The sequence below is a fragment of the Daphnia magna genome, unplaced genomic scaffold, assembly GCF_020631705.1.
Source record: "Daphnia magna isolate NIES unplaced genomic scaffold, ASM2063170v1.1 Dm_contigs175, whole genome shotgun sequence".
In the NCBI taxonomy this organism is placed as follows: Eukaryota; Metazoa; Arthropoda; class Branchiopoda; order Diplostraca; family Daphniidae; genus Daphnia; species Daphnia magna.
Genome location: NW_025533154.1, coordinates 69,943 through 81,150, shown reverse-complemented (window position 1 = coordinate 81,150; position 11,208 = coordinate 69,943). Strand labels below are relative to the sequence as shown.

The following is an 11,208-nucleotide window of genomic DNA, read 5'->3' as shown; positions in this document are numbered from 1 at the left end:
TACGTTAACAGTTGTTTAAAGTGTGCAAGACGAAAAGCATTTGGCAAGAGTAAAGCACCATTGCAACCTTTGCCACCAGTAGATAGGGTATGGGAAAGAATTGCAATGGATGCAGTTGGACCAATTCAAGAAAGTGTTAAGGGATATAAATATATTTTAGTATTGTCAGACTATGCCAGTAGACTTGTCTTTACATTTCCAATGAAAAATCAAACCGCACAAACAATAGCCAATATTCTAGTAAATAAGTTAATAACAAAATATGGAGCCCCAGAAATCGTGTTGACAGATTAAGGAAAAAATTTTGTATCAAATATTGTTCAAGAAATATGCAAATTATTTAAGATAAAACAGATGCGTACAACTGCATATCATCCACAAACCGATGGATTAGTAGAAAGGTTTAACAGAACACTATGTGATATGATTGCTTGTTATGTGGTAGACGAACCCGAGGAATGGGACAGATATCTGCCATTCGTCACATTTGCATACAACACGTCTAAACAAGCAACTCTTAAAGATAGCCCATTTTACCTATTCTACGGAAGAGAACCCATTCTACCAAACGACATTAAGATCAACCGTCATTACGAAATGGAAGGAAATCAACATGAAGAATATGCTCGCCAGTGGAGAAAGGCACAATAATTAGCGAACCAACATTTGTTCAAAGCTCAAACGAAGCAGAAAAAGTATTATGATGGCGGGACAAAAAGTGTCAAGTACAATCCAGGTGATCTGGTACTATTAAAAGCACCACCCCAAGCCGGAAAATTTATAAATAGATGGAATGGTCCATTTAAAATCATACGCGGTCTCTCAGAAATTACGTACGAAATCCAAAACATTACAAATGAAAAACAAAAATCGATTTTTCACTGCAACCGACTTAAACATTATATGGCACGAGATGTTCCGGCCAAACAAGATCTAATTCACAAATTATTTTTAAAGGTGAAGGGTATATAGAATTAACAAACTCAATGATTAATGTAAACACTAGCCGTCTTCTAGATAATAAAAAACAGATAGAAATAACCTTCTCTAACAAACCAGATATAAATAATAAAGAATTTACCCAACCTGGATTTAAAGTAGTTGGGATGCCTTTGACATTTCTTATTTTTCCAGGAGAGACGACCACAAAGTTATATTAAAATTTTAAATTTCATTACCATCCTGTGAGAACCAAGTAAATGTAGATACATGGTCTTGCAATGAATACGCAGACCCAGTAGCGAGCAAAGTAAAACGGTCGACTAATAACGAAATTGAATTTCTTGACAACCGTGCTGAAAAAGAAGCTATGGGGAAAAGACTTTACAGCATATCGTATGAATGGGGTTCGATACGAATGGGAAATCCTATAATAACAAACGTAGAAGAAAATGGAATTATGACTAAAAAAGATACAATTGCATATCTCATGGTTAATGGCTCATCAATAAACACGCAAGTATCAGTCCACAACCAATATGATATCCAAGAGCCTTTGCCAACAGGAACAAAATTCGAATACATCGTAGATCACAGCATAAGGCTTATAAACACTAACATCTGCATCGTGGCAAATGAAAACAACCAAATTATGGCAGAAAATTGTACCGAAAACACATCAAGGTGGATACTGGATTTAACTAACTACCAATGGATTTCTCTGGAAACAGGCCTATGCATCACCTTACAGTACCCACACAAAGTTTGGAAACACGACGAGTGTTTCCGCGCTTTTAACACGGCGGCTTACGGGCCGAAGTGTCTGCCTTTTTACGCGATAACTCACGTTTGAGTTATCGCAAAGCAAATCCAAAAAAATCCTCTTGTTGAAGAAATAATTTCCTTTCACCATGATTTTTTTGAAATTTTTGTGAATAGAAGTCTAGCCCCAAAGTCATAGGTATAAAGTTTGGAAACATCGAAGCGCTCCCCATATGTTTCCATGCTAAAGTGTATGTTACTGAAAAAATTATTAAAAATGCCAATATATGAATTTTTACTTGAAAGTTTTACAAACGGTAGACGACATAGTCATCTACATTTTGACAAAGTTTCAATTTTGTTTTATGAAAGGCTGATTTTTTCCAATTTTTTAATAAACAATGCCGATCAATCTTTCGTGGCGAGGGGACGAAATCCTAGCCCGGGGGAAGAATGGAAGGGAAAAGCAAAAGGGGAAGAAAGGGGGAACAGAAGTTCCGACGACGGAAGCTATTGGCACTGGCGATTCATTTCTGTGGCTTTGTTTTTTGGGGGGAAGGGTAACCAAATCAAATTTAAATATTTTTCAGCCCAAAATTGATCGGCATTGTTTATTTAAAAAACCGGCAAAAATCAGCCTTTCATAAAAAAAAATTTAAACTTTGTCAAAATGTAGACGACTATCGTCTACCGTTTGTAAAAGTTTCTATTAAAAATTCATATATTGGAATTTTTAATAATTTTTTCAGTAACATACACTTTAGCATGGAAACATATGGCGAGCGCGCCGATGTTTCCAAACTTTATACCTATGACTTTGGGGCTAAACTTCTATTCACAAAAATTTCAAAAAAATCATGGTGAAAGGAAATTTATTCCTCAACAAGAGGATTTTTTTGGATTTGTTTGCGATAACTCAAACGTGAGTTATCGCGTAAAAAGGCAGACACTTTGGCCCGTAAGCCGCCGTGTTAAAAGCGCGGAAACACTCGTCGTGTTTCCAAACTTTGTGTGGGTACTGTACATGACGAAGAAGAGGGACGAGTTAGATTGGCAACACTAAAAACGTGCAGTAGACAGGGGACAATTAGTGAAAGTCAACAATGGGTTATCGAAATCCTAACAACAAACCCGGATGTGTTGGATAATTTCCCAGATGCATCCATTGACGAATTCGAAGAAATCCAGCTGGAACAGAGGACATCAGTAACGACAACCGTCAGTTCGCCAATTTTCGGAGGATTATTGAAACGGAACCATGGGAGAGGAAATATCATATGGGACATGATAGGATGGGGACTAATGAAACATGGTAAGTCACCCGATGAAAAATGTTTAACACACAATGGCGTCAACAAAGCAATAACACTCGAAGCATGCGATCCTAATTGGATCAAATGTCAAACAAGTCTACAAAAATTATTAACAAGTAATGACCCCTTGGTGCAATCACAGACAACCGTGGCTAACTGTAGCGAAGCCTCCAGCAAGGGCCAAGCCTTCGAATATTCCTCCGACTTCACGATAAGACCATTTAACACAAACAACTGCATTAAAGCGAACACAACGATGCTCATCCTGTACGAATGCTCAGATAAAAGTTCCATCTGGGGAACATTCGATCACACAGGACAATTAATGGCAAGTGATAGAACAGGACTTCATTCAGGCGCTTCGGACCGGAAATGCCTAACAAGACGGGTCGACAAATTATCGTTGGGACACTGTCATGGAACAAGCCAGAAACAACATTTTAGTTTCGAGTACAGAAACCCACATCAACCTAGAACATTGTCGGCAGCAGCAATAATATCTCTTCATACTCAACACGCCTTATTTGGAAAAAATCTACCAATCTTGCCACCATTTAACCATCGTGATCCAAAGGAGATTAACTATAAAACAAACGCAACGGAAGAAATAACTAAAAATTCAACCATAACGACAAAGTCAGCAACATCTATGACTGCTACAACAGATAAATCAGTCATACCTTCCATTGCAGCCACAGTAACAACAAGTGCGAAAACAGAAACAACAACAACAACGATTCGGCCACTCACAACAGCAACAAAACCGACAAAAACATTCAAAACAACAACGACAAAATCAACTACTGCCACAAAAAAGCCGACCACAACCACAAAAAAACCGACCACAATCACACAAAAACAGACCACTACCACACAAAAACCGACCACCATCATTCAAAAATCAAGTACTACCACACTAAAACAACCACTATCACACAAATACCGGCCTCTACACCCAAATCAACTACAACATCAAAATCTACTACAAAATCAACAAAAGCAGAGCAATTACCAACAATAACATCAACAACCGCATCAACAACATTAACTAGTACATCACCCAAAGCGGCTATCACGACACAGTCATCTACAACTACAGAAAAAGTTAACACAGAAACCACAACAACAGACAAAATAAAACCAAAATCTAACCAAGCTGAGATTATTTCTTCCACCGAGCCAACTATAAGCCTAAAATATCCTATACCAAGTCAAATAAGAGAACAGCCAAGCGAAACAACAACCACTGGAATAACAAAATCAAAGGATGACGAAGAAAAAAATATAGACCAAATTGAGAAACAACACAATACAACCCAAGTTAAGTCAGAATTTGAAGACAAAAGTTCAGATGATCAATTTAAGGTTTCAAGACAACAAAAAGAAAATACAGCACACGAACTTGTAGTAGATGACTATCGACCGCTAAATGACGCTAATACAAGTAACGGTCTACCAAAAATCCACTGAGGAGCTAAGTTTTTTGATAAAATACGAGCTTGGAAAAATGCACGAGCAATACAAAATCAGTATAGAAACTGAACACGACAATAAATTGGCAAAGGAAATTCGGGATGTGTACTGCCAGTTATCAAAGATAAAACGAAAGCAAGCCATAATCTTAGCCCAAATAAATGGATTGCTTGCAGCCGCTGCACTCGGACTTCCAATGTGTACAAGGATAAATGGTTTTTGTCAGGCTATGACATTGCAACAATGCGACCCAAAAAGGATATCACTATCAGCAAAAGAGACCAAGTGTGGGTTCCAGCCATTTTTCGTTTACGGAAAAAACAACTGTACGATCGGACTCGACGGATGGTCTATTCACCCGTATTCGGAGTTTTTTTGGAAATCACAATTGATAAACATCAACGGATATCCTCATACGTGGCAACATAACGCAACAGCAGGAGACTGGATTAAACAAGAGGCGACCATACACACCTCAAATCTGGATTTAATTGCAGAATTCGAAGAACTGCACTTAAACAGTTTCGACTATGGATTAAGGAACCACCCAGCTCATGGAACAATGGAAATGGAACAGCTGAACATCCTAAATGACCTGGTGGGACGAATTAATGAAGGAGAAGGCAAAGAGTTACCTAACATCCTAGTAACAGAAGAACAGGACAATCAAATCGGAAACATGTTTTCCTGGTTTGACACATTAAAAATCATGGCTCTCTCCGCGATAGGATTCATCCTATTTCTCATCTGTCTAAGAATTTTTATTGCCTGTAATCCTATTCCACGGATTAAAGAAAGCTTCAGACGACGCAAGCAATCACGTAAAGTGAGCGAAAGTGATATTCAAGAAATGGATTCCATGATACCAGAACCCATCTACAGCGCTGGAGGAGCAAATGAAACACCGTTTATTAGGGAATTTGCACCTTTAATGACGTCAGCGACAGAAACACCAAAAGAAAACCTTACGTCGATAAACACACCGAGTGCACCAAAGAAAGGAAAATTGTATCCTATCGAAGAATTAAAATGGGAAAACGAGCAAAACAAGGAATGTACGGGAAGTCACACGACATGCAGCTATGTCGTTGGCTACGGAATGGTGTGGGAGGATCTATGCAGATGTACTCCAGAAGACCATTTAAAACGCACAATTAACAAATAACGAAAAAAAACAAAAACAAAAACAACAACACCAAACATATATAAAAAAAAATCGTAGATGTAGTAAAGGATTTTATTTCCAATCAGTACTTAAAAAAACAAAAACAAAAACAAAGAAACAAAAATAAAAACAAAAACAAAAACAAAACCATAGTGAAAAATAGAGCACACCGACGGAAAGCAAATCAATCATCCTCAGCAAAATCATTCAAATGGTTCAAAACATCCAATCAGACTTGACGGTGCTCAAGTCGTATCTGAATCTCGGAATATATCAGCTCCGGATATATGTTCGAAACCGAAACCGAAGGATGATAAATATCATCCCCTGATTCTGCCCACCACAAGAACCGGGCGTACAGCAGAGGAAGAATGTTGCGAAATCGGGCGTAGGCATGATATTCACTATATATATAAAAAAAATTAAAAAAAAATAAATAAAATACAATAAAATAAAACAAAACAATAAAGGAATTCCGAAAACAAGAAAAGGATAACACAAATGAACAAGAAGACGGATTTACTTGTAGTAGAAGTCATTGCACCAAACAGGCTGTACCACAGATACGGGAGCAATGGGACAGGAAACACCACTTCAAACCGTGTTGAATAATTCTTCGAACAACTGGACATCGGCAGTGGTGGAACGACGATATTCACAAAACGGATTTGGAAACATCACCGGGTGGAAGAGTGAAAAATTCATTTTAATTTCAGCAAGATGCTGAAAAACGAAGTCTAGCGTATACGTCACGGAAAGTGGGGGATTAAAAAACAACAGCAAAGACAGTCAAGCGACAACTGAAGAACAAAGAACACGCTACACCAAACTACTTCGATCGCCTTGACGCAATCTTAAAAAAAAAATATATATATATATAATAAAAAAAATAATAAATAAAAAATAAAAAAAGGGGGGGGGGAGAGAAATAACTTTCCATAAACCACTTTGCAGAAGAGAGAAATCGTGTACGAGACTGAAACTCTACAGTCATGCTTGCAAGTTTCTTTAGCAGGCAAATGGGTCTATATCCTTTCATTTTGTTTGGACGGAAGGGATACTATGGTGCCTACCATACCCTCGTTTTCTTTCCATTCTTCTCTTCCTCTACGTTTCAGTCAATTTTCCTACTTTTAATTTTGCACTTTTTTCGCGGGTTGCAAAGAAAGAGAAATAGGAATAGCATAAAGGGGTACGGTAGGCACCAAAGCATCCCCTCCATCAAAAAGAAATAGAAGGATATAGACCGATTAGCCTGCTAAAGAAACTTCCAAGCATGACTGTATATAAGGAGGATTCGTTAAAATCTAGCATTTACATATAAGGTAAGAAGTTTTTTCTTAAAAAGGAGGGATCAATTAAACAAAACATTCACATACACTGTAGAAAAGCTTCTCAGACTAGAAGATAGTTAAAGACAAAGGACATCTAATAAAACATTGACATTCAAAGTAGATTACTTTAGTAGATAATCGTAAGCAACGTTGAACATGTTAGGGGTGGGTACTCCAACTATATAACAGACAAACAAGCAAGAAAAGTTTTAGTTGTATTACCAACCTTCCACGAAAAGAAACATTAAAAAAAAATTAACGAAACCAAGAAAAACGAAGAACTAACAAATGTTGACTGGAGTGATGAAATTTTGATGACTTGGATTGAAGAAGATACCCCGCAATTGGAAATAAGTGAAACGCTACCAACAGGAAACGACTGGGAAGACGAACTCTTAGCTAATCTAATGAGTAATGAAGCTAAAGGTGAGATACAAATTAGTGCGAACGCAAGTGAAAGTATGCAGGTATCACGGAATATAAATATGGAAGAAGACATAACAAGATACAGCAATAGTGACAGTGATTGTGAATTTATGCAAAAGAAAAGATACAGCAATAGTGAAAGCGATTGTGAATTTATGCAAGAGAAAAGTTCTATATCACCATCAGAAACGGAAGAAGAAGAAACATAATCGAGTAAAGTGGGTCACTACTACAGTAAAATAGAAAGTGACTTAGACCCATCGTCGTCAGACAGTGAAATGGCCGCCAACTGTAAGGCAGTAAGTGTAATCAACAACGAAGAAGAACAGGAAACTTGGTCATTACCAGTTCCCATAATAATACATACGGCCTACTGTAAAAACTGTATGATGGAAACATTCCCAGCTATGGACACGGAGATGACACGAAGAAGAATCGTCGCCATAACGATGTTGATGAAAGGAGAATTCAACTACAATTTGCTGGAAGTATCAAGAGAAATGATCAGAAACCACCTACTAGAAGCAAGAGAAAATGGGAAAAACATAAAACAAATTCTGGACACTGTTTTCCCCAATGGAACATCATTATTACACGGGAGTGTGATAAAAGAAAGATTCGATGTGACGGATATGTTCCTCCAATACGGAGCTGATAGCAATATTTACGAGGAGGGGATGACAATAGCACACCGAGCAGCAGCGGATAATAATGTCCATTTACTCCGTATTCTATCCCATCACGGTAACATATTCAACATCCAAAACAGCATGGGAGAGCCACCATTACTAGTGGCTATAGCTCTCAATAATATGGAATGTGTTAAATATTTGTGGATGGATCGAATTATTGTGCACCAAACGCTGGATGAAGAAACAGTGTTACATTATGCTGCTAAATATAACAACAAATTCGTCGCGGAAGTATGTCCAGCGGAATTCATCAATAGGAGATCACGCACATCAAAGGAAACTGCGTTGCAAATAGCTGTAAGGTACAGGCATACAGATATTATAGAAATATTGTTACGTCGAGGAGCTCGAGATGATAACCTCAATACGGACGGAAAATATGCACAGGACTATATAGATGACGAAATTAGCATTCGAAATCTATTCCGAAAATTCCGTGTGTCTTCTCTCTAGTGCAGAATTCATTAGAAATAGAATTCGTCAATATTTATTAAGTATATCCATTGTTAACAAAGGTGTAAAAGATGCTACACTAGAGAGAAGACAAACGTGTTTAATACAATGAAATAGGCAATGTTGCGAAAGGCGCAATATTCAAAAAATTGTGAATTTCAGTCACAAATTTAACATATAAATAATTGCCTAATCTAGATGAATTACTTATTTAAGGATAGGGAATTAAATTAAGCTTAAATGATATCTATTTCTGGACACATTGATTGGTAATTTTATAGATAGCAAACGAAAAACCCCAATTTTTACTATACCCCCGAGAGGCGAGGGGCCTCCTATACTAGCGAACCTGGCGGGGAATCCTGGGACCCTTTACTGAACACCCGCTGGTCTTGGGGATAGCCGAGAGTGTAACTTTCCTATTATATCGTGGTTATATTATGAGTTTATACTTCTACATGTAAACAGAAACAAATATACTTGTATTCAATGTGAATACACTGTGATACCATGAGTTTTAACTTCTATATGTAAAGAGGATCAAATATACTTGTATTCAATGTGAATACACTGTGATACCATGAGTTTTTACTTCTATACGTAAACAGGATCAAATATACTTGTATTCAATGTGAATACACTGTTATATTATGAGTTTATACTTCTACATGTAAACAGAATCAAATATATTTGTATTCAATGTGAATACACTGTGATACCATAAGTTTTTACTTCTATATGTAAACAGGATCAAATATACTTGTATTCAATGTGAATACACTGTTATATTATGAGTTTATACTTCTACATGTAAACAGAATCAAATATTCTTGTATTCAATGTGAATACACTGTGATACCATGAGTATTAACTTCTATATGTAAAGAGGATCAAATATACTTGTATTCAATGTGAATACACTGTGATACCATGAGTTTTTACTTCTATATGTAAACAGGATCAAATATACTTGTATTCAATGTGAATACACTGTTATATTATGAGTTTATACTTCTACGTGTAAACAGAATCAAATATACTTGTGTTCAATGTGAATACACTGTTATATTATGAGTTCATACTTCTAAATGTAAACAGAATCAAATATACTTGTATTCAGTGTGAATACACTGTTATACCATAAGTCTTTACTTCTATATGTAAACAGGATCAAATATACTTGTATTCAATGTGAATACACTGTTATATTATGAAATTATACTTCTACATGTAAACAGAATCAAATATACTTGTATTCAATGTGAAAACACTGTTATATTATGAGTTTATACTTCTATATGTAAACAGAATCAAATATACTTGTATTCAATGTGAATACACTGTGATACCATGAGTTTTAACTTCTATATGTAAAGAGGATCAAATATACTTGTATTCAATGTGAATACACTGTGACACCATGAGTTTTTACTTCTATACGTAAACAGGATCAAATATACTTGTATTCAATGTGAATAAACTGTTATATTATGAATTTATACTTCTACATAAAACAGAATCAAATATACTTGTAGTCAATGTGAATACACTGTTATAAAATGAGTTTTTACTTCTATATGTAAACAGGATCAAATATACTTGTATTCAATGGGAATACACTGTTATATTATGAGTTTATACTTCTAATGTAAACAAAATCAAATAAACTTGTATTCAATGTGAATACACTGTTATATTATGAGTTTATACTTCTACATGTAAACAGAATCAAATATATTTGTATTCAATGTAAATACACTGTGATACCATGAGTTTTTTTTTCTATATGTAAACCGGATCAAATATACTTGTATTCAATGTGAATGCACTGTTATATTATGAGTTTATTCTTCTACATGTAAACAGAATCAAATATACTTGTAGTCAATGTGAATACACTGTTATACAATGAGTTTTTTCTTCTATATGTAAACAGGATCAAATATACTTGTATTCAATGGGAATACACTGTTATATTATGAGTTTATACTTCTAATGTAAACAGAATCAAATATACTTGTATTCAATGTGAATACAATGTTACATTATGAGTTTATACTTCTACATGTAAACAGAGTCAAATATTTTTGAATTCAATGTGAATACACTGTGATACCATGAGTTTTTTTTTCTATATGTAAACCGGATCAAATATACTTGTATTCAATGTAAATACACTGTTATATTATGAGTTTATACTTCTACATGTAAACAGAATCAAATTTTCTTGTATTTCATGTGAATACACTCTGATACCATGAGTTTTAACTTCTATATGTAAAAAGGATCAAATATACTTGTATTCAATGTGAATACACTGTGATACCATGAGTTTTTACTTCTATATGTAAACAGGATCAAATATACTTGTATTCAATGTGAATACACTGTTATATTATGAGTTTATACTTCTACATGTAAACAGAATCAAATATACTTGTATTCAATGTGAATACACTGTTATATTATGAGTTTATACTTCTACATGTAAACAGAATCAAATATACTTGTGTTCAATGTGAATACACTGTTATATTGCGAGTTTATACTTCTACATGTAAACAGAATCAAATATACTTGTATTCAATGTGAATACACTGTTATACCATGAGTTTTTACTTCTTTATGTAAACAGGATCAAATATACTTGT

At 35.3% G+C, this 11,208-nt stretch overlaps 1 protein-coding gene across 1 annotated transcript; it reads left to right on the top strand.

Annotated features, from left to right (window-relative positions):
- Nucleotides 1–2,725: 2,725 nt before the first annotated feature.
- LOC123467349 lies at nt 2,726–7,621 on the top strand. The gene is made up of 4 exons (XM_045167294.1): nt 2,726–2,745; nt 2,793–3,721; nt 4,460–5,423; nt 7,288–7,621. Exons 1-4 carry the CDS (start codon nt 2,726–2,728, stop codon nt 7,619–7,621), a joined length of 2,247 nt encoding a protein of 748 aa, XP_045023229.1.
- The last annotated feature ends 3,587 nt before the right edge of the window (nt 7,622–11,208 follow it).

Coding starts and splice junctions, on each gene's coding strand:
- LOC123467349 (XM_045167294.1), top strand. CDS start 2,726: ATGACGAAGAAGAGGGACGA. Junction 2,746..2,792: donor ATGACGAAGAAGAGGGACGA/GTTAGATTGGCA, acceptor GGGGACAATTAG/TGAAAGTCAACAATGGGTTA. Junction 5,424..7,287: donor GAATTTGCACCTTTAATGAC/GTCAGCGACAGA, acceptor TGTTGACTGGAG/TGATGAAATTTTGATGACTT.